We start from the raw sequence: 25434 nt of genomic DNA on the forward strand, positions 1-25434 counted from the left end.
ACAGCCGCCATATCACACATGAATACAGGAACCAGCACAATGATCCAGCAGAAATAGCCAGGTACCAAGTACGCAGCCTCTCAAAATCATTACCTTACAGCAGGTTACGCACGGATGTGCATATGACTGACATTATGCTACCCGATCCACAAATAGATAACATTTCGATGCCTAGTGACCATAGGTGTCTTTGGTATCATTTGAAAATTGTGTCTGCTAAACTAGAGCCAGTAAATAAGATGACCGGAAGTAATATGCACGAATCACTACAGTCATTGTTTTGACCGCGAAATGATAAATCTTACACTGTAAAAATTGGATTTCTGTTGAAGCATCATTGAAAACTATAAAGTAAAAACTAAAACATATTTTGTCATGCAATTTATATTACAATACACTTTCAAATGATATCAAAATTATATGAGCTTACCAGTCAATATTTAGTATATTTTAATAGCACTGTTATATAGAAGTTGCTTATTTGTCGACCGGATACCTTAAGACACCGTGTAGCTCATACGAATAATCAAATACTACATTAAATTTTGTTTGTTTGTTTCGGTTTTAACGCCGTTTTTCAACAGTATTTCGGTTATGTAACGGCGGGCAATTAACTTAACCAGTGTTGGATTCTGTACCAGTACAAACCTGTTCTCCGCAAGTAACTGCTTACTCCCCCACATGAATCAGGTGGTAAGCTCATAAAATATTGGTATCATTTGAAAAAAAGTGTATTGTAATATAAATTACTAGTACATGACAAACATATGTTTTCTTGTTCGCAATTTGAACTTGGATATTGAAATAAACCATTTCGCCGTTTTGACTGAAAACGCAGAACGCTGGTAAAATATGCTTATTTAATTTAGGAAAAGTATTATTTTACACTGTAAAGTAAACATGGATGTTGTTTGTGATAATATTATTTTCATCCTAACAACATATTACGGCATCCTTTCTTGAATGAAAAATTGGTACAGACTATACATTTTATATTTAGCAGTTATTGGCTCGGTAACCTTCGTGTTTAATTCGACAGTAAATCCTTTTTGACTAATGCATAATCAAGTTCAAATGTTTCCTGCGGTAACAAGGAGTCACCTGGACTACTGTGCGGCTCAACAATCATTTGAAAATACTTTAAATGATTATCAAGTTATGCTCTAGACAAACAATATGATGAAAGTTCGACTTTGCTTTGACTTTGACCTTTGACCTACAGATCTGGTTCATGAACTCTGCACATCGTCTCCTACCAACCTACCTATATGCCAATATCAAAGTCAATACCTTTACTGGTTATCAAGTTATGCTCCATACACAAAGGACACATTTACCTTTTAGCTACATTTGACATTGACCTTTGACCTACCAACCTAGTTCATGCGCCCTGCACATCGTCTTATAGCCAGATACCTATATGCCAAGATAAAAGAAATACATTGAATAGTAATTCACTGGACACGAGCTATGAGGGGCAATTTGAGCTCCATTGATGACCTTTACCTTAGAATCTATCGACCTTGTTCAAGCACTCTGCACATTGTCTTATCGCTATGTACCTATATGCAAAGTCTGAAGTCAAATCCTTGAATGATTAGTGAGTTAGATTCCAGACAATAAATATAATGGACAGACGGATAGACGAACGCACTTGCCATCACATGAAACGTCCGTTTTTCCAAAAGCGGCGTATGAAAATAGAAATGAAGGCTATCGTACTTACCACAGTAGTTGCTTGTCCATCGTGTCCTCATACTGTGTGTATACATAGATCTGGGCTGTTGTAGATTTCGGCTGGTGACCAGTGCTGTTAAGATAGTACCAGAATGTTATACAGCCGTCTACGTCAAACGTCTGGAATGGCGACTGCATCGTTTCAACATCCACGTAACGAATGGCGTCCAGTAATCCTTCATGGTTCTTTGAAGTCATGAAATGACCTACGTATTGTGCAGAAACGTTTGATATAATTTGTTACTATGTTTCGGCTTTTGATATAAACATTGTAGTTTGATATTTCTATTTTCAAACCTTTTATGTACCGCTCTTTTAACAGAAAAATATCTCAATACAAATGAACAGTTTTGATTTGAAATGATAAACTGTGCGCAATGTCAAGTGCATGACAAAATATAATGCAAGTTATATCTGATGTTAAATATATGTGTCTTAATCGTATATATTATATGAGTATAACTGTTGTCGAATATAGCAACAACAATAAAGTGTTATTTTTTGGAGCAGGTAGAACTACATATCTTCTGATAGTTCAGAAACATAACAGGAAAGTATTAATGAAGTTTTATGTGAGCATACTGTCGACAATATTAGCAGTATAAACCGTGTTTGTGTCTAGCTTCAGACTATACCTTAAATGCACGAATTTTCCGTGCAGGCCTTGCTTACTTCAGTCAGTAAAATGCAGTACGAAAAACTTTGCAATCGCACTTCATTTGAGATGTATTTATAATCAACCATGGAAAAATACACGTGTTTTCCTTCTTAACATACAAAAGTAACAAATTGTGTTCCCTTTGTCAGATTTAAAGATAACGAAAAATATTAAAAACTCATTTATTTTATTACCTTTTCCAGACGTCTGGTAGGTATGATCAGTAGGCGGTCTGGTTATTTGCATGCTTGCAGAGCGTTCCCACAGACTTTGTGTCATTTCTATGATATCTCGATCGTCCCAATAAGTCTTTGGAACCGTAGTATTCGTGTATCCACAAAGGTTTGCATGTTCGAAATTGCATACTATACCATAACCTACAGAATTATATTTACAAACTTTAGGTACTACAGGTGAACTTGTCTTAGCGACCACCTGTGTTAAGCAGGCATTTAACTTAAGCAGCCAGTCTCCTATTTGACATTTTATTCTAACTTTTAAGTTGTCATAAACAGCCAACTGCCTTAACAGCCATATTGTGTCGCTCCCTTGGCTGGCTGTTTAACACAGGTTTGACCTAAATTCTTATTCTCGTATACAACAGAAATCATTACATTACAACTAAACAAGAAAATTTTTAAAAAAAATAATAGAAGAAAAGGCTCTATGAATGAACTTCATAATTACAATTGTGATTTCCAAAGGATCTTCTTATAGATTTTATACATATATGTTACTTATACAACATGAAGATTAAATACCATCCCTGAATGTTACATTTTATAAAACACTGCATGCACTCCTGCAAAATTTACATATTTTTGGATGAGTAACAGGCATCTTAATTACATGCATTTTAATACACCTTACCACAATCGGCTGTTTCATCCGAGTTGTCAAAACAATCTGGCACCAAGTCACACTTCTGATCATCTGTGTAACAGGAACGCTTGTCTGAGCACATGTTTGGAATGTCATCCGGGCACTCTGTAACATTTTATTTCTCATAATTATAAATAATGTTAGTTGCAGTGAGTACAAGAAGGTACAAAATACACAAGAATTTTATAAATCATATACTCGCTGACAGCTGATAAACCGGAAAGTTATAAGTGTGAGCACCAAACAGCTACATCGGTGCCTGTATTTACCAGAAAGAGGAAGACCCTAGATGCACTTCCATGCATTATTTATTTTCAGAAAAGGGTAGGCATTTGTGTTGAACTGCTGGTCTTCGGTAAGCTGAATTGTTCCTAAACAGAAAAGCATTCTACACTAAAAGCATGGGTAAAGCCAGTGAACCAATCCATTTTGCCAGGGGAGGCTCCTTTAATATTAGACTTCTGCACCATCGTTAGCGAAATATGAAAAAGGTGGGTCATATTCAGGAAGAGTTAAAATGGGCATACATTTCTAATCTCTGAACCACCACATGAAAAATGGATTTGGTTTAAAAATCAAGTTGACAGAATTATGTAGAAAGACAAAAACAAGAGGGTCATGATGACCCTGGATCGCTCACCAGAGTAATATGTTTCAAATGTCAAACTGATGATTTTTAGAAATTTTTTGGAAAATTTTCCGATGTACAATCAAGTAACCCCTGGGGCGGGGCCAATTTTACCCCTGGGGTCATGATTTGAACAAAGTTTGTAGAAGTCGACCCTACATGTCGAATATCTAAGCTCTAGGCCTTCTGGTTTATTTTTAGAAAATATTGAAGATTTTTCTATGTACAGTCAAGTAACCCCATGGGGCGGGGCCAATTTGACCCCGGGGGTCATGATTTGAAGAAATTTTGTAGAGATCTACTAGGCAATGCTACATGTCAAATATCAATGACCTAGGCCTTCTGGTTTATTTTTAGAAATTTTTCTAAGATTTTCCTATGTAAAGTGACCCCTAGGGCGGGGTCAATTTTGACCCCGGGGGTCATGATTTGAACAACTTTAGTAGAGGTCCACTAGGCAATGCTACATGTCAAATATCTAAACTCTAGGGCTTCTGCTTTTTGAGAAGAAGATTTTTTAAGGTTTTCCTATGTAAAATCAATTTTGATCCCGGGGGTCTGATTTGAACAAATTTTGTAGAGGTCCACTAGGCAATGCTACATGTGAAATATCTAAGACCTAGGCCTTCTGCTTTATTTTTAGAATTTTTTTGAAGATTTTCCTATGTAAAATCAAGTGATCCCTGGGGCGGGGTCAATTTTGACCCCGGGGTCATGATTTGAACAATTTTAGTAGAGGTCCATTAGGCAATGCTACATGTCAAATATCTAAGGTCTAGGGCTTCTGGTTTTCGAGAAGAAGATTTTTTAAGATTTTTCTATGTTAAATCAAGTGACCCCTGGGGCGGGGTCAATTTTGATCCGGGGTCATGATTTGAACAAATTTGGTAGAGGTCCACTAGGCAATGCAGAGTAAAGTTTCATCAAAATTGGCCTGTTGGTTTAGGAGGAGATGTTGTTTAAAGGGAAGTGTGGACGGACGGACGGACGACGGACGGTGAGCGATCACAATAGCTCACCCTGAGCACTTTGTGCTCTGGTGAGCTAACAAACGTGTTGTTATTTCTACATGCAGACAAACTGTTGCAAGAAAGTTTAAATTCTGATCTAATTTTTGTACAGAAGTATCCTTTTTGGAAAAGAAAAATGTCCTTGCCTACAAGAAGATTGGAACACATTTCCCCAGCATGCATTATAATCTGTTTGATAACAAAAACAGCAGACGACCGGATATCATCACTGTAGACGGGACGCAAGTCTATCATATAAACATACAGGAGAACTCTCACATTGCCACTTTGTACTGGTACCTGGAAATATGAATATCATTAATGCCATTAAACAAACTTAAGTATTTTCGTTTGGCCAACAGTGTCAAGTAGAGTATGGCCGATATATTTTCCCAAATAGAATGTCCAGTATTGTTGCAAATAAACACGATTACTTCTTGCATGTACTATCATGTTTTCAATATCTCTAAATTCCGACATACCAGTGTTAGAGGGCTTGACGGTGTTGCATACTTGATGACATGCAATCAAACTATGATTTCATTTTACTTCTAAGACTGATTCATACAAATGCTATATTTGCATAGCTGCAAATGTTTCTGGCAAATAAGATAAAAAGCAGATACGATTTAATTTTGTCTTTTGGCAGTTCTTGTGATATCATGCAGCCCTAATAACCTCAGATATCCTGAATACCAGTTTGTAAAGGTCTGCCCATTGTTTTCTCGTTTAGGGCAAACCAATTATTTTACCTAGGTACCGTACGCCGCTTTTCATGGAATTACATGCTAGTGTATCATTGAAAGTTCCGTGTGCATTGCCGTATATTTGTCTGTTTTGGGTTTAACGCCGTTTTCAACAGTATTTCAGTTATGTAACGGCGGGCAGTTAACCTAACCAGTGTTCTTGGATTCTGTACCAGTACTTACCTGTTCTCCACAAGTAATTGCCAACTTCCCCACATGAATTATCAGAGGTGGAGGACGAATGATTTCAGACACAATGTCTTTTATCAAATCGTCACAGAGAACATACGCTCCGCCCGGGGGATATAACTCGCGACCCCGCGATCTGTAGACCAACGCTCTTCCTACTGAGCTAAGCGGCCGGGCGCACCACCGTTTGACCACATCTGCAGATGTCTTTGTACTTGTAGCATGTGTAAATGTTGAGTTCTGCTCAACCCGGGGCTAGAAGGCGTGGACGGTAGCATGCATTTTCACTACCGTCCATGAACAGGCTTAATCAAACCGAGCCTGCAACATTTTCGTTTTTGTCGTGTTGAGCGACCTTTGGAGTTTCCACTTTTTCTATTTTATTACAAGTAGACTGACCATATGCGCAAATATTACTTACAGAAATATGTCTAGTAGATGGTGTAGGTTCAATCCGGAAGAGAATCTCGGCTTGTTGTTGGTCATCTCTTTGGTAACGAAGCTGGATTTTGCCGGACGCGGCGTCGCCATAATAAACTATTTGTAAACACGAGTCTTCTTCGAGATGATATTCGAACGATTCGATAATGATTGGCATTGGAGAAAGTCTTGTGAAATGTGTAACAAGTAACTCTGAAATCAGAGATCAACACAGCCGCTACATAGTAGTGTAACATCTCGACCGTATTTAGTGTTTAAGTAAAATTCATAAAATATTTCATCATATCAATATAATAAAAGTACATAGCAATACATATATTTCTTATTATAGACATTTCTTCTAGTATATTCATCAGAAATATGAAAATACAACATTGAAGCATAAGACAAAATATAGTTTGACTGAAACTTGCCAGCAAATATTCCTATACGCTTTTTTATCTGTGCATGTACATACTAAAGTCAAGGCTTAGAAAGTACAGATATTGTTCTTCCTCGCAGAAGGGTCTCAATTGCAGAGTGGTTAAGGTAATTGATTTGAAATCACTTGACCCTCACCGCTGTGAGTTTTGAACCTCGCTTGGGTCGTGGAAATCCTTCATGTAAGGAAACCATCATGTCTGCAGTTCTGCAGAGCTACCCGCGCCTGTTTGAAATAACGCACGTAGGGCACCTAGGGTCTTCCTCTACCATAAAAGATGTAATGTCGCCTATAATTGCGTTAGTTTGATGTAAAATCAAACAAACTTCTTTAAAGTACAAAAAACATCTTCCTCAAAGTTCTTACGGTCAAAAATATCCACTTGTGACCCATCAATATTAAGTGTAAAATCAGAAAGCAACCTCCACGCAGAATTCGAAGTAACTGGAGTCTGAAAGCCAGTCTCAGATAAACTTGTTACGTTTGTAAAATCCAAGTTAAAATGAAATCCTGAAAACACAAATAATATAACTATTTTAAGCATAAAATCAAACATGAATTTGCGTTTATATATGTGCTAAAACTAAAAACTGGTTTTGCAAGCTGCTACACGTAGACGTCCTCGTAACTCATTTGCCGTTGGCGTGCCAAATGGTTTCAATTAATCTTTAAATCTCTGACAATTGATCTCTTACAGCTTTTATGTACCGCATATTATTTACCATATCACTCTTGAAGATATACATATGATGCTACAGAAACAACTGTATAAGAATCTTTAAATTTGGAATATCCGGCCCGACGGTAATGTTCAAGCACTAAAGAGGCTCTGCCCCTGGTGTATTAAAGCCGTGGTGAAAACATCGGAAACTCAGACTGGTATGCAAGAATAGATAATCTCTCCCTTTCTTACCACATAACTCGGCCTCTTCATCTTCCCCAAGAAAACAGTCTACAACTCTGTCACATTTTCGATTATTTGGGAGACACTTGTCACTGCATATAAATTCCGAACAATCTGAAAAGATTAATTTACAATAATCATAATATCAGAAATAAAATAAAATGCATTATTTTGATAAAAGTGATAAACCAATAAAATCTAATAATAATGATTATCATTTCTCTAAATTCTGTCCAATAATTAATGTTAAAAATTGTATTGATTCGTAGGCGGAGGAATAAACACGTATTGACTTCAAACAGTGACGTCATGATATTCTGAAATGGTGACTTCGTACACCTTAATAAGGAAAACTAGCCAATTGCTGCAAATGTTTAATTTTTTCTCAAATAATCTACAAGTTGTTGGACAGAATAATAAAACAAGTATTGCCTTTATGAAGATTTATCAATGTCTTGTAAATTATTATTTAATCTATATTTATGGTCTTTTCAATTCATCTATAAACATAGACACATGATTAATGGTAAAAAGTAGTTCTGACTCGTTGGCAGAGCTACAAGTTACGGACTGATCTCACAACAGTTTGACGTCAAAGCAAGGTATCGTCGTACACAGCTACGCCCTACGTCGACACCACTTTTTCCAGATCGATAAACACTCATGTCGACATCTCAAAAAGCGATAACTGTATATAATGATAATAAAAATAATAATAATTGTTAATAAAAAAAGTCAGTATTATCATCATTCTTACCGGTTATACTAACACATGCCCCGAACTGAAATCTTGTTTCGTATATTTCGAACAAACCGCGTCCTTCACTGAAGATCTGTAGACTGAGTACACCACCATCTACTGTCACTTGCCCTGAATTTCTCGTGGATCCCACGTGACCATAACCGCTCCATATTTCCACGGCATCTCGGTATAAAGCTAGCTTAGGTTGTGCTTCAACTGAATCAACTGACGTTACGGTGTAAGAAAATCCGAAGCAATGCTGCGTATCATTGGCAACTAAAACCACAGGCGCTTGAATAATTCCTGATTGAGTACTTGTAAATATGTTAGAAAATTTCCAATTAGTACCAAGTGAGTTGTAACTACATGTACTTCCAGACGTAAAATCACATGTAAGCGAAGGCTCTGAAAATGAGAAAAAATCTTGCTTCACGTGTTTGTAACAATAACTGCTTGAAGGAAATATAAGAACAAAATATCGATAGGTGGAGATTCTGAATAAGTCATTCAACATGGATTATGTATTTAGATGTAATCATTGGAAATAAGAATATTATAGAAGAAATTAAAAATTCCAATGCTATAGAAATTAACACGTATTATTTAGTTCTGAAGTTACCAAAGTCCTTTACGGTTTACCGGTCATATGTTTTATAACAAACCTTTAGCCCGGGGTACACCACTTTCTCTCTTTTAAATGCATGGAGTTTACGAGGATAAAACACCTACCTATGCAGTTGTCCTTGTTTAACAGCCTTACATTATCAACTGCTATAAATGTAACATCACTGGTGTCATTTTCTATTCCTAGGGTTAATTTCCCGCCAAATTCCACCGGAAGTGAGATACATTCCGATTCTACCCAGTAATTTACAATTTGGACATTCACATATTCCCTTTGCCCGTCTATTTCAGTATATAACTTTGTTGCTCCTCCGCTAGCGAATATATAAGAGAACTGGAGGGCGGTTTTATTTGTCTCAACATCAAAGAGGATAGATATCTCCTCTCCTACGGATAGCGTTGATGGAATAATGTAATAGAAATGTCCTGAAAGAAATGATATTTCGGCAGTTATTGTTTTGATATAGAATAAAATCAGTGTATTCTTCTGCATATCGTATAGAAAATATTTAGTTTTTATTTTTCATATGGTATCGATAATATTCAGTGTTTTTTCGGTGTTCATGCCGCTTTTAACAAAGAAATATGTTGATACGACTAATTTTATGAGAAGTATTTAATTTTACAAAACGTGAAAAGTTACAGCAAAACGGCGAATTACCATCTTTGTTCAAGTCCGCATCGTACTGAATATACTCCGACAAGTCATTAGCTCTCCCTTGTTTCCAACTCTTATTGACTGGGTCAATTCCACATAGCACTGGATCTTCAAACGTACAGTACTTCAGGTTGTCTAGGCCAGCTGGTTTAGGATAAAAAGTATTTGTTAAAGAACGTAATGACAATTTACAATCTTTGAAATGTTTGATTTATTTGAAAGGCATTTTAATAATATGTAAATTTATTCCAACAAGCCAATACCGGTATTATATCTTGTCTCTCTTTGATATAAAGATGTCCCAACAATAGTTTTTGCAACAGAACAGATTTTGAGTATCACTAATAATATCACTAAGTGAAAATTTATTTTAAGTATCACATCTGGCTTAATTTCAAACAACCAGAGTTATCTAATATATATATGATGCATCTTTTACAATATTAAACTAAATAGGACCTGTTTGTAAACCACGAATGTCCCCACTGTAGCCTGTCCCATATTCTGAGATTACTATGAACTTGTCCATTGAATACTGACCCCAAGCACAATATTGTCTATTTCAGTTACAGAACGGAAATCATTTTCAGTCTCGATATCCCTATGAGCTTGACCTTAAAACAATTGCTTTACTGACACACAAAATACCACCTAAAGACCAATCATACCATGAAGTTTGACGACTGGGGGTCAAGTTCTACCTTTTAAAGTTATAAAAGGAAACCGTTAATTGTGACTTTGACTTTTGACCTACTGACCCTCAAACTACTATGCTTCATCTACTGACAACACAGGAAATCAACCTAAAAAGTTTGGCGATAAAAGGCCAAAACGTTCTTCAGTTATTGAGAGGAAATTCAGTTCAAGGTCACAGTGACGACCTTGTACGTAATTTCGCCCCGCCCCCAGGGTCATCTACCTATCACAAGTAATCATTCTATGAAATTGACGATTGTAGGTAAAAGCATTCATCAGTTAACGATCAGAAACAGATTTTCATTTTCACCGCGACCTTGACCTTTTAAGTTACCGACCTCAAAATCAAGAGGGGTCATTTGCCGGTTACCTGCCTACCAATTTCGATGTTCCTGCGTCACAGCGTTTTTCAGTCATCAATCGGAAACCAAGGGGACGGACGGATAGACGGATGGTCCGATTTCTTTGTGCCGCCCCGTTCTGAGAGGGTAGGGGAATAACAGATATACAGCGCGTTTGTAATATACATACTATAAAATACAAATGTTATAATTTTGCACGTAAATATCACCAGTTGAATGCTTATTGACTCATAATATTTACCATGTTATCATGACGGCAAGAATTAAACCAATCAAGAATATTCAACATACCACTGCAAGGTTGTGTTGTGAAAAGAACATCGTCAATAGCAATAGTACCATCACCGATGCCTCGTACAGCAACAAACTGAATAAAGCGGACTTTATTTGTTACAGACAACTTATACATGTGCCATTCGTTTCCTTTGTCTCCATTGCTGACTTCAGCAGTTTCATATTCCCTTCCAGTATCGACAGTAACCTTAAATATGGAAGATACAAACATATAAAAAATATACATAGATATATCTTTAAAAACGCTGTCGAAAGACAGCAACATTCGACAGTTCAAAAGCTCTATCAATAAAAATGTAAAATTGATGAAAACATGAATATTAATTAAGAAATAATATATCTCATTTAGTGTTTTGTAGTTGAATAAAATCATTGTTGGGTGTTCAGATGTGTGAAGGATCACATTATTTTATTCAACAGCAAATCACTGTTTGAGATATATTATTTCGATTCTAACAGGGTATTAAGGATTATAATCCATTCCCATTAGTAAATACTGTGATGCCAGCTGATATACAAGACTGTACCAGAAAGTTTATCAGTAAAAAAAAACGGGCATAACTTTGTAACAATGCAAAAGGGAGCTATGGAACCTGTGCACTGTGTGTGTGTGTCAGATCATCACAATGAACAAATGTTTGAAGTTTCAATCCATTCCAATAAGTAAACACTGTGATACCAGCTTACGGCATACAAAATTTAACCAAACAATAGCTAAGTAGGAGGGGCATAATTATCTTTGTAACAGTGAAAAACAGAGCTTTTGAACCTGTGCAACGCATCTCAAATCATCACAGTGAAATGTCAATCCATTCCCATCAGTGGATAATGATATACAAACTTACATATAAAATTTAATCAAATGAGGACGCTGACGCTGGCTCTTATTCGTGGGTGACTGCAATAGCTCTATATGTTCTTATTCTAGTATTAGAAGGCATGTTGGGTCTTCCTCAAAAGTGATTAAATTGGAATGTTGCCATTTGACATTAATCAAATAACTTTAAACCAAACAAACAACAAATAATGTAATCAAATATACATGTAACTAGTGTCTAGTATTACAAAATAAGATGAATATAATGTCAGATTTTTCAGTCAGTGAATAAATATTAAAACATCACCTTCAATGTTCCTGGATTTTTATTTCCATTTATATAGAATTTGAACGAGACACATTTGATATCATCAGCTTCTGACATTTGACCGGACTGTAAAACAGCAGTAAAGCCTTCCTCGGCATCAGCAAAGTCGGCTCTCATATAAGTACCTTTTACGACGAAAGCAAAAGAAAGTTTTACAAAATATCATAATCCGAACTATTACATTTATAAGAAACGATACATTATCTACAGTTTTATGATTTACATATTTTAACAAGTTCATATCAGCAGTAAATTTTATGCTCTATCGATATTCAATATATCTTTACTAAGCGTGGATGTAGTACAAATATAAAGTCTCGGTGTAACACTAAACGGTGTTTATGTCGGAAGTCTGGACAGCTTTGTAACAGCAGGTGTCATCCTAATTTGTCATGTAAAAATAAGTGATTCTTTAGTAGCACAGTATCCAAAGGTCGAGAAATGTGTGTAAATAAACACTCTTGTTTAATAAACTGTGTTATTTTCATTTTGTCTCAAATAGGTAATTTACAAAATGCCTACAAATATTTTCAGGCATTCTACAAAATGCCTTGAAAATTCAGTCATTTTGTAAAATGACTAAAACTAACAGTCATTTTACAAAATGCCTAAAAGTTTCAGGCATTATACAAAATGCCTAAATTAAGAAAAAGCCTGTAACATATCCATGTTATCATTTCGTGTTATCTACCTATACTTCAAATCACTTGCCCCTCACCGATGTGGATTCGAGCCTCAATCTTCATCTGAGGTCGATGGTTCTACCCAGGTGTCCGTCCGTGATGAAATAATGCACAGAGGGGCATCTGGGATCTTCCTCCATCATCAAAGCTGGAAAGTCGCCAAATGACCTATAATCAAGTCGGTGCGACGTTAATGCCAACAAAAAATACATAAATGGTACCTTACTATTATACCAAAATTTAATAGTTTTGATGCGATTAAGTTATTATCATTAGCCTATATCTATCCTGTAATTGCGCCGTCATTTCATAAAAACCTTTATTGATAGTGTTGAATGTCGCGTCAGAGTGAGGTCTGTATGTGTGGTCAGTCATTGACTCTTCAAGAATCCATTCACGTGGTATGTTAACCTTAGTCACAGATCTATATCGTCTGCTGCAGTCGTTTTGGAAGTCGCAGTTCAGATAATCTGCAATCGAGAATATTATGTCTGATTTTATCTCAATTATTTAATTTTGAATATACTTGAAATCGCACACACCTTATTGTCAATACCATGTCTGACTAATTTAAAAATTTCTTTTAACAAAGCTGTAAACATATTTTCAACACACCAAGTTTTGCCGATATGTAAAGTCAATGTGTCTTTGTAATTGAAACCATTTTATCCAAACGAATAGATGATTTAATGAAACAAACATTTGGAAAGCTGTGCCACCTATAACTATTAATATGAGCGCACTTAAATATGCATGTCAAAAACGTGAAGACAATTTCACTGAAAACCAATTATCATGGGCGTACTCGTATAGGTTATAGATCATTTATTGACTTTCTAATGCAATTAAGTTTGCCGAAACGGAGCGCAGCTTAGTGAAGGCAAAACTTAATGCATTAGAATGTCAATAAGTGTATCTATAACCGACTTATAGTAAAAACGCCCCTTTTCGTCAATCAGCAACATCTCAGTCTCAAGTAAACTAATCCACATAGGGAACCCTTCTTTGAAATCGCTTTAAATCAGTAGAAATATACTTTTTTTTAATTTGCACATTTGTACATAGTGACTTTTTACAATATCTTATTAAAAATCTGTTTCTGTTTTATTTTGCAAAGGTGACTTTGAGAAAAAAGTTGAAGATTTGAATTTGAATTTCCCTGGGAGGTGTAGCCAACATTGTCTGTACTGCAATTATAAATACACAGTAGACGATTCACTAATCGGGTAGTTTGTAGAACTTATTCAATGAAAATATAATATGCAGGTTTAACTTTATGCACTCTGGTTTATTTATAGACTAGTAGAGGTTAATTGACCGTTACATTTGAATTTAATGAACCATAAGAAAATTTGGATATATAAAAATAGTAACAATTGGTGCACTTCCCGGTCAATGCTGTATTAAAATCGTGGAGTTGATACAAAGAGTGAACGGTGCAGAAAGGTAAAACTTTATCTATTACAGTACAGCTTGCAATATAAAGAGAGAAAAAAAAAAACAACATAATTTGATATTTATATTTATATAGACACATTATGTCTTGTATGCAGTCTCTGTTTTGGCAGTTGCTCCGCCTCCCTGAATGTGGGAAATCCTTAGTAGGCGGAACAATAAATACTCATTAATTTTGAACGACTTCATGATTAAGTGAACCATTTTTTTTCAGTTATGAAATAATATAAAAATAAGTTGGTTACCTTTTTGAAAATCCTTCACTTGGTCATTGGATAAAAAAGATGTTTAGCTATAAATATGGATATAGCACGAACAAGGTCTACGTCATCCATTAATATTCATTAAGCGTTCAGATATAGCATTGCATGAACGTCAAGTTTATGAGACAAGAACAACAATAATTTTGGGCATAATTACATGAGGAAAGTATGGATGTAATGATAATAATGCCATCTATCCATTATTAATACGGACGTAGTTATCTAGCAAAACACGCGCGTAAATTCATGACAGGAAATATTAAGTGAAACAACGTTTACGTCAACCCACACGTTTATAGCACCAGTTTTTGTGGAATTCATTTTTACAATATATGTAAACGTGAAATTGACTCTACAATCCTATATCATTGAACGAATGCACAAAAATACAACAACAATAAAAACAAAGGTTTCTATTAATGCTAGATTACATAAAGGTAATAACATGACTCTTTTTTTTTTCAAACAAAATGTTGGTTTAGACTTGGACAGACATAATCATATATAACATGCAAAGATAAAATTTACGAACATCATTTGTAACAGATACAAATCATAAACTTAGTGGAAAATAGTGAAAATGTTTGCACTGAGTTTCATAAATAAGTCCAGCTGTCAGGAGAACTATATCTTATCATGTCTGCAAATTGGTAACGAAAGTCTTTCTTAATTCCTTTGACTGAAGTATCTCGGAAAAAGCATGGTATACTGAGGCTTGCCATTGGCGGTAAAATGGTGACAAGTCGCCTGAGAGATTAACCAGAACTACGAATTTTGATTGGTTAACAGTTTCAGAGGCAAGGTAAAACACGTAAACAATGAGGCCAAACAAAGAGCACATCTGAACAAGGATTGACTGTTTATGGGACTAAAAGACTGCTGCTGTGAAGTAAACAATTTTGCAAGTAGATTCTCTAGAAGCAGAGAACGCCACCAAACTAAATAATAGAACACTTGGTTTGATTGCCTCTATTCACTCTATTCATAAGAAATAAAAGGGTGCAATTAATATGTTGCTATCATTATTTGCGTATTTGAATAAACAAGACATGGAAGGAAAGCTTATTTCATCTATAGTAAATTCAATTGAAGAGACATTTTACAAGAAGCAAGGCAATGGCGTAACTCCTTTGGTATCCAAAGCAATTGATATAGACGAAATTACATATGTAAGGCGCGGAAGTAAAGACTGTGCATCTAAAGTCATTTATATAGACGTTTTACACGAGCAATGCAATGACGTAACGCTTTTTGTATTCATAGTTATGTATACAGTGGCATACTTACATGAGCACGGCAAAGACGTAAAGCCGATGTCATCTACAGCCAATAACGCCGTCTTTCTTCCAACATTTCCTATAAGAATAAAATTATAACATTTGCATTTTAACGTAAATACATGTATAAGATGTACAATGATAAAAAAGATTACTTTTGAAGAAATTTATATAATTTTGTTTCAAAAGCGTCTACGACTAGTAAATTAAATATCATTATTGAAACGTGAATAGAAAATGATTTTACAAAGGCCAGATAGTATACCATCAAACAATTTCCAATCGTTCGTTAAGTTAATTTATTAAGTATACAATAGAACATAATGGACTTATGAATAAACTTTCTTAAAAGATCACAGATGTCCAACTCAGCATGAATTTAAAATAAATAACACCGCAAAGTAACAGACCCCTCTTACATGGCAAAACATCATTTCCAAAGCATATGGGCTCGTTTCCTTGCACATTATCCTCTAAAGATCAAATAATATGTACACCAAACATATTTCAGTCTTCCGATGCGAGATCATATTGTAATAAACATTCAAAAATAATCCGAACGAATTATTTAATTTCGCAAATATAAAAATAGCAACGTTTTTTCACTTAGAATACAACATTTCCCTCATTAATGTGATATAACGATATAAAAAAATACAGCAGATTAAGCGATTGTAACAGTTTATACAAATGTATTTCAATTTCCTTTTACAACCCTATTTACACTTATCCACTAGAATTCTCTTAGAAACAAACGTGTGCATTTTAATCAACAAAATATTTCAACCTGTTTCGTGGAACTGCTGATCACCAAATTGCAGACTGAACCTGGTTACGTTTGTATCAGATATATCTATACAAGCTTCCGTCCAGTCATCACCAAGGGTGGCTGCTTCAAAAATGACGTCATCATCGGCGTACAGGACTAATGTCTGGCAATAGTAAAGTCACATGATATAGTCAACGCTAAATGTCCGACTTTTTCTAACATCTGTCATTAATCAAATTTCGACTTTTTCATGTTTTTTTTTTTAAGTTTATTGACTTTATTTCTTTTGTTTTGAAGAGATATCTCTTCCTGTTGTGAGTGTTTCACATAAGCAAATATTATAAAATCTGCAAAAACAAATTCTGAATTTATATCCACTACAACTGACAACATAATGTAAGTTAATACAAGTTCTAAAAGTGATAATAACAGCAGTCGAGCAAAAGCGCGATGTAAAATATATTTTCTATTTTATTTTAACTTCACTTACAGATAGACAAATTCTTTAATCCATCTATACGCATGTTAATACAAATACAAAGTATAACAAAATAATCAAATACATAAAACATAATTATCATATCGAGGTATTAGAGCCAGAAGGCTCTATCTCTATATTTTGAAATTTTACAGGAGGACCATTTTTTCGTCTTACGGGTTGGAAAAGCATAAAAAGACCAATCTGACGCAGTGAAGTTATTGATATAGGGTTTATTTAGCAGGATAGATACATTTTTAATTCTTATCTAACCTAATTAGGTCATAATACGCATAACTTGTTCTGGCACAAATGAATGTCTATTTCATGTATATAGTTCATCGTGCCAAAACATGCTATTGACTAATAGCAGGTTTTGGCACTGCGAATTTGACATATAAAATGCATTTCAGGTAATGCTACAACACACTATTATTTGATAGCTGGTACACTGCCATCATAACCCAAATGAAATTATTGTCAAAAACCTGCTATAAAACAATGTCACTTTCTGGCATAATCAAAGTACTAAGGCAACATAAGGGTTTTTAAGTCTTTAACATGCCATTCAATGATAGCTGCTTTTGGTAAAATTTGTTTCTACATTTAGCAACTTATATTCGTGGTAAGAAATATCTATCACACGCTTGTTCAATCAGTGTTTACTAGTTCATCTGTTTTGTGCATGTTGGTCTTTCTTTAAACACATATTTATGAAGTAAATATTGTTAAAAGCCAATTAATTCAAATAGTTGAAAAAGCATGGACTAGAAATCACGCATTAAGTGTCATTTACACAATGATTTGATAAATCTACATGTTCAGTACGAAAGAAATATTCACATCTACTGTTCCACAAGTTTACAGTTCATAGCTCAATCAGATGTTCAGTCTAAATCAATGCTTGAATTTTCAACCATGTCTGGTTCTGTGAGGATTTCTTTTGTGAAAGGAGTAGATGGTAACGATTTATAGTATTCGTAGTATTCAGTAGGTATAACTCCACTTTTGCAGAGCTGTTCTAGGTCTTTTTTCTTTGCAGCAGATATTGGCAGCTTTGATGCATATTTAGCAGGTACTGGATCATCAATGGTAAATTGTTGTTCTTATTCCTCTTTTAAATATCGCATCCATTTCATTTTGTTCCACTCAACTTTCTTTCCAGACTCTGCTTTCTTTCGTGCCTTCATTGTCACACTCTGGTACTGCCTGAAGTCTAGTATATCATAGTGTTTAACAGGTGCCACATGGTATGGGTTCTTTTTCCTAGCCATTTGCAACACCGTATCCCACTGTGATGAAACATAAATGTGTGGTGTTTTTTTTTTGCAAATTCAATTGCAGCATGCATGGTATCTGCCTCCACGTGTGTGTGCCCACTTTCAAGAAACTTATGGTCAATAACGTTAATGTTTGGCATTGTTCTTACGCAGTGCAGTAAACCTGATGCAATGATTTTGTTTCTATTTTGACCCCCGCAAGCAGCAGAATAAAGAATAACGTGGCTTTTGTCTGCTGAAAGTGACATAAGATGTAGTCTAATACACGTTCCTACTTCTGATGCCCCGGTTTGGCGTCTAATACGCTCCAAATATAGCATGTACCCTACTATCGCCAAGAATATAGAATGTCAAATTGTCGCAGCAGAGCTTCCACATGTAGTACAGGACGCTCACAAGGGAACATGGTGTATAAAGCACTGATTGCAGATCAAGGTAGGCGGTATGATCAATAGGTTCAGAAAGAGCTTTATTCTTGTCAGTTTCCTTTTCCAAACGGGCTCTCGGCTTTGCTTTCATGTTTGGTGATTATCGTATTTCTCTTGTTGCTCAGTGGTTATTGTACCCTTTTGGATAGCATTATGGTAAGCATTGCAGGTCAGACATTGGTTGTTTTTGGTACATGGAACGAAAGTTGTAATTCTTTCTGAAAATGTCTCTATATTTTCCCAAAGAAACTGGATCAAGGTCCTTGATATTGCACTCTTCTTCATACAAATCATACATTGTTTTAAGTGTAAGTTCTGGTCCTAAAAACTGTCTATTTGCCGCTTTCCTAACACAATGTCCACTGTCTTTTTACATGATCCAATGTGTTTTTGAGTATCTTATGCGGTTTGTACTTTCCTCTCTGGTCTTGTCCAACAAAGTGTCTGTCTTTCTTTTTCTTCAATGCATGATCAATGTATGATGTCCCGACGCACAATGTTTTTTAGAAAAATGGTTTACAGACTGATATTTTCTCATTTCCTAGTACAAATGAATACTGTCTGTCTACTTATAGTAGTTGCTTTCATTTTTTCTTAATATTTCCATCCTTGTCGATGTAAGTTCTAGTGGGTTTTTCTTCAACTTGTGAACAAGCGTTTTGTTTTGGCCACCTTCTAATTTATTTGATTTATCAGTCACATCTAAATTTTGCTCCATAGTATATTGAGGTATACGGTCTGTTTCACCCTCTGACCAATCGCTTCAGTCGTCTGACATCTAGAATACAAAAAATACATGAAGTAACATTCAAAACATGACCATGGTTTTCATGAAATCATTACATTTTGATGAAAGTCCCAAATGTAAATATGCATAAATGATAAATAAAGTTTATATGACTGAACAATTGTTGAAAAAGAGGTTAAACCCGAACACACACACACACACACAAGTTGATAACCTGTTAAATTCATTACACAACTAATGATGTTTTAAAGGCACAGGGGTTATGGCGTCAGTCAGTAAATCCTTAGAAATAAAAACCCAAATTGATGTCATGTGTCATAAAATATGTTTACATGGTACTGAATGGAACACGTAAAAGTGTACACAGATGAACCTTTTTCTTTAGGAATTTCTATAGAATACATTTGAATTCTATATTTCACCTGGTCAAGAAAATGTCTTTGTTACAATGTACAAACAAAGCCTGTTTTATCATGTTTTATCTAACATTCGACTGGTATAATTATGATACTATTTTTTGGATAAATTGAGCTAAGACATATTTTCTAAAAATGATTTTTAATTTAACTTCGCCATGCATAGTGTGTCTTTAAGTTACTATTTACATACATAGAACGCAAGAGTAGATTCCAATAGGTGAGATGTAATTTAGATAATATAAACTTCATCTAATGCAAAAGTATATCTATTTTTGAGTCTTATTAATTTCATTAAAAGCAAAGCATGCTTTTGTCATATTGAATAAAATGACATTTTGTTTCTTATAAATTAAAATGAAATAGTGTATACATATTTATAAGAAATGTTATATATTAATAATTTGAAGTTTGTATATTATAATCGAAATTCTTACCTTTAACATATGAACATATTGCTTCAAATAAGAACAGAAAATGTTTCACTTCGTCAACATTATAATGACTCCAAACATCTGGTTGGAAATGTACATTCCAGAAAAATATAAGTGGAAAACATTCACGATTGAAATGGATAGCATGTTATAAGCATAAAAAAAGTGGAAACAATGGCTTATCTTGACAAGTCCTAATTGCCCTATATTTGCATACCTGTTTCTTGATATCAGAATGTAATAAGATCTGGAAGTATACTCATTAGCCAGAATGCCCTGTTAAACAATAGAGTTAATAGGCCAATAGAAAAATGTAGTCTGATTAAAATTTTAAGCCCTATCTGCGGATAGGGCTTTCTGGTCTGATGAGATTTTGTTAAATTGTTCAACATTTCTTCTTCCAGAACTAGCTATCACTACTTAGCAGGTTTTGGCAGTCTTGTATTTTTGTAAATTCAAAATTATATTGTCTGCCAAATCCACCTATCATACAATAGAGTGATATGACTCCATAAATGCGTGTGTTACTAAAATACATAACATGTTATATAGAAATAACTGTTTCTGGAAGGCGTCTTCTTTGACTTTTAAATCATAACTGATTTGATCTTTATTGAATAACTATTGATAGAAATGAAATAGAATGGTCCAGATTTTACCAAAATGTGCAGCTTAAAGTGATAAGTCAGAAAATATAAAAATGCTAAAATCGAAAATTTGCATGCATAGGGCTTTCTGGCTCTAATACCTCGATATGATATAACAAGAGCTGTCGGAGGACAGCAACGCTCGACTATTTAACAGCCTTGTCGCTTGAATGAATAAGAAAGTCGAAAAAGGGGCATAATTTAGTAAAAAAGTAAAATAGGGTTATGGAACCTGCAAAGTGCTTATCAGCTCATGACAGTGGACAAGTGTATGAAGTTTCAATCCATTCCCATTAGTGGGTACTGAGATACCAGCTTACATATAAGAATTTAACCCAAAAACTCCTAAGTTGAAAAAGGGGCATAATTTTGTAAAATGCAAAGTTGAGTTATTGATCCTTTGCACTGCATGTCATATCATGACAGTGAACTAGTGTGTGAAGTTTCAATCCTTTCCCATTAGTGGATACTGAGATACCAGCTTACATACAAAAACTTAACCAAAAATTTCTATGTTGAAAAAGGGGCATAATTTTGTAAAAAAGCAAAATAAAGTTATGGGACCTGCTTTGTGCATGTCAGATCATGACAGTGAACAAGTGTGTGAAGTTTCAATCCATTCCCATCAGTGAGTACTGAGATACCAGCTTACATACAAAACCTTAACCAAAAAATTCTAAGTCGGAAAAGGGGCATAATTTTGTAAAAAAGCAAAATAGAGTTATGGAACCTGTGCAATGTAAGTCAGTTTATCACAGTAAATAAGTATGTGAAGTTTCAATCCATTCCCACAAGTGGTTACTGAGATACCAGCTTACATACAAAACCTTAACCAAAAATTTCTAAGTCAAAAAAGGGGCATAATTTTGTAAAAGAGCAAAACAGAGTTATTGAACCTGTGCAATGTAAGTCAGTTTATCACAGTGAATAAGTGTGTGAAGTTTCAATCCATTCCCACAAGTGGTTGCTGAGATACCAGCTTACATACAAAAACTTAACCAAATCGGGACGCGGACGCGGACGCCGACGCCGACGCGGCGCCGACGCATGGGCGAGTCCAATAGCTCTACTTTTCTATGAATAGTCGAGCTAAAAATGAAATAAAAGTTTTGATGTGTAGGTTTTAATTAATTTTGATATGGAGGTATTCATAACTAGTAATTTTGATATGTAGGTGTTAGTTAATTTTGAAAATTTTATGCATGTGTTAATTAATTTTATATGTAAGTGTAAATTAATTTTGATATGTAGAATTTAATAAAATTTTGAACATAAAGATTGAAAATCTTACGGCATTTTTGGTGACATCAACTCCATTATTGATACCGAAATAGAATCGGAAATATTGCAAATCTCTTGGTATGTTGGTTAAATCAACAACATCCATGGAACTCCCCTCGTAAACAAGTACATAGTGACCTTAAATAAAATCAAAAGATATGTACACTAGAACTCAATATAAATGTAGAAATATGGAAAGAACTTTACTGTTTTTACTTAATACATCATTTAAAGTTGTTTGAGTAGTAGGGATCCAGGCACTCGGTCGTAGGGGTCGCTGTTTCAGGTTAAAGTATACAAGCTCATATTTCAGTCTTTTAAGAGGGATATATCTGTTGTTTCAAACACACGTGCTTTCCATGATAATTTATAGCTGTCATTACAAACACATGTGCCTTCCATGATAATTTTATAGCTGCCATTACAAACACGTGAACTTTCCATGAAAATTTTACAGCTGTAATTACAAACACATGTGTCTTCCATGATAATTTTATAGCTGTCATTACAAACACGTGAGCTTTCCATGATAATCTTATAGCTGTCATAACAAACACGTGAGCTTTCCATGATAATGTAATAGCTGTCATTACAAACACGTGAGCTTTCCATGATAATTATATAGCTGTCATTTCAAAGACATGTGCTTTCCATGATAATTTTATAGCTGTCATTTCAAACACATGTGTTTTCCATAATAATTTTATAGCTGTCATTTCAAACACATGAGCTTTCCATGATAATTCTATAGCTGTCATTACAAACACATGTGCTTTCCATGATATAGTTGTAATTTCAAACACGTGAGCTTTATAAGACAAACTTATCATACAAAAAAAGTGAGCCTTCATTATAGCTTTCATTAAATTTTGCGTTAACTTCGTTATTTATACTAAAACGGGATCTTACCTGTATTGTTCCTATAGGTATAATCTGACTGAATCCATTCTTCGCGGGAGTATTTACTTTTAGATGTCACAATGGCGGATGCATTTACGTCCTGACTTTCAGGACATGCAAGGTTCTCAAGAAATATGAATTTAGCACATGCTTCAAGGTCTTCAAATGAACAAATGATCTCCTCTGTTTCATCTGCAATACATCACTGACAAGATTTCAAAATGTAAATGTGTTTTGTAACTATTCTATCTCGTCGTAGTGATAAACAAAGACAGAATAGCGCGACTGTGTACGAAGGCAGAGAAGTGATGACAAGATCATGTTATCTTCTACTAGGCAAACCTAGGAGAGACCGTTTCACTTATTCTAAATAGGATGGTGTGGTTCTGATGCCAGTCAAAAGAAATTAAGAAATATTTTCGTTAACAATTTGCAGGAATGATAAGATATATTTAAAAGTTCATAAGAATTTAGCATACTAAAATACAATGTGTCAAAACATGATAATATTTACATTGGAAGATTCCGCATTAAAGCTTCTTTTAATTCAAATTTAAAGTTAATGTTTAAAACTTGTGTTGGAAACATTTGAGTTCTTTTATATGCTTTATTTTAAAATTGCAAACGCTTAACAGATAGAACTCAACCTACTTAAATATACTGACTTAATTAACTGATTTACCTATACACTGTTCAAAAGACAGTTCAAATTTCTTCATCCCCGTATATTCAGCCGTTGGGTCAATGAAATCAAGTTCCCCAGATGTGTATTCGATAACAAGCTGGTATAGTTCATCTTTATTTGATCCTGGCATCGGCATTGCTGTACAGCCTAAATCAGTACAATCAAACCGATAGAGATATTATATGGTTTAATTGTTTTAACGCTGTGTTTCAAAAGTATTTTACTTCTGTAGAGGCTGAAAGGAAACCTTACCAGCGTTCCAGGATTCGGCACCAAAACTGACTTGCTCTGTGCAAGTAACTGAAAATTTCGTCATATGAACTGGATACGAAGGACGAATGAAAGAATTCAGTAATTGTGCCATCTGTCAAAACCTAAGAGACGGTATTCTGCTGAGGACCTACTGATTTATAGTATTGCTCAAATATGGGTATGGTGACAACAAGAAGTAGATTCCCTTAATTTAGTTCCAATTTACAAGGCAAGATATTACCATCTACTTGTTCAAAGCAGGTTGGTTTAACGGTGATATACGTTTGGGGTTGACGAAATCAGCTTACTGAAACAATTTAAAATAAAATATCTAAATATTTCAGGATATTAAAACATATTTTTGCTCATATTGTTTTCAAAATAAATTACAATCACAAGAAATAGACTCATTTTGCCTGTAATGAATTATGAAGTGTATTATCTCGTAAATATACCTTTAAATGTCCCGTATGTTGTGTAAGAAGCCCATTTCCATAAGGTAACGGTAGTATTACTGGATGTTTGCAATAGATTGACAGAGATAGCATCACCGGCTGCTCCTCGTCGGATAATATATTCAAAGTGTAAATAAATACCCTCTGAATAGGAAAAAGTCGACGACGTTGCACTTCCCTTGGCAAATGCTTTAGAGTCGGTTTTATAAAGGCCATCTAGAATTGAAAACTATCTGCGGTGACAACACTACCTAGCGCGATATACTATATTAAACATAAAACTCTAAATATTAGGTAAAGTAGTGAAATACGAGTTTATACAGATACTGGTAACAGAACGATTTTTAAATATATGCAATGTATAGAAATTTGTTATACGAGTAAATACATACTAATAATTTGGAAAAACCAGAATCTGCTATAGGCATAAAGGGATCGTTTATTATAATAAATCTCATGATGGTCCCACATCTTGAAACCTTATGAAAAAAATCGGTAGGTTCTATCTTTTAATTAAAAGGTTACCATGAACGTAACAAATTCCAGGCCGTACATAACCGATAAAAAATGTGACAGTTTTATTAGAACTTTGTATATTTCATATAAAACTAAATTGAACTTACAGATGGGTGACAATTTCACTTGATGACTCAGTTGATAGCCACATGTTGACTGAGTAAAGTCACATGCTATTGTCCGTATTGCTGTAATAGAATATTAAATTCCAAGTGAAGTCTTTTATGTGGCAAGTTATTACTATACAAATACATTCATTTTGCATTAAAAATAATGCCAGTGTTGTGTATGTGGTACGGGATAAAGTAAGTGAACCTCATGTTTATAATT

At 34.7% G+C, this 25434-nt stretch overlaps 2 protein-coding genes across 2 annotated transcripts in view; both read right to left on the reverse strand.

The window, feature by feature from the left end:
- Nucleotides 1–1935, reverse strand: part of LOC123559203 (atrial natriuretic peptide-converting enzyme-like) — a 33109-nt gene extending 31174 nt beyond the window's left edge. The window contains exon 1 of the mRNA XM_053544756.1: nt 1727–1935. Within this exon, the coding sequence (XP_053400731.1) occupies nt 1727–1935 (209 nt within the window). The remainder of the gene's footprint in view (nt 1–1726) is intronic.
- Nucleotides 1936–3808: 1873 nt separating this feature from the next.
- LOC123557879 (uncharacterized) overlaps nt 3809–25434 on the reverse strand; it is a 34882-nt gene continuing 13256 nt past the window's right edge. The window contains exons 13-30 of the mRNA XM_053544757.1: nt 25212–25292; nt 24589–24804; nt 23879–24028; nt 23206–23388; nt 22307–22434; nt 16603–16747; nt 15826–15894; nt 13138–13290; nt 12117–12262; nt 10990–11179; nt 9644–9784; nt 9088–9408; nt 8374–8763; nt 7626–7730; nt 7079–7222; nt 6272–6483; nt 4959–5215; nt 3809–3815 (exon numbers count right to left, since the gene is read on the reverse strand). Of these exons, the coding sequence (XP_053400732.1) occupies nt 3809–3815; nt 4959–5215; nt 6272–6483; nt 7079–7222; nt 7626–7730; nt 8374–8763; nt 9088–9408; nt 9644–9784; nt 10990–11179; nt 12117–12262; nt 13138–13290; nt 15826–15894; nt 16603–16747; nt 22307–22434; nt 23206–23388; nt 23879–24028; nt 24589–24804; nt 25212–25292 (3038 nt within the window). The remainder of the gene's footprint in view (nt 3816–4958; nt 5216–6271; nt 6484–7078; nt 7223–7625; nt 7731–8373; nt 8764–9087; nt 9409–9643; nt 9785–10989; nt 11180–12116; nt 12263–13137; nt 13291–15825; nt 15895–16602; nt 16748–22306; nt 22435–23205; nt 23389–23878; nt 24029–24588; nt 24805–25211; nt 25293–25434) is intronic.

This window comes from Mercenaria mercenaria, chromosome 5 (genome assembly GCF_021730395.1).
Source record: "Mercenaria mercenaria strain notata chromosome 5, MADL_Memer_1, whole genome shotgun sequence".
Taxonomy (NCBI): Eukaryota; Metazoa; Mollusca; class Bivalvia; order Venerida; family Veneridae; genus Mercenaria; species Mercenaria mercenaria.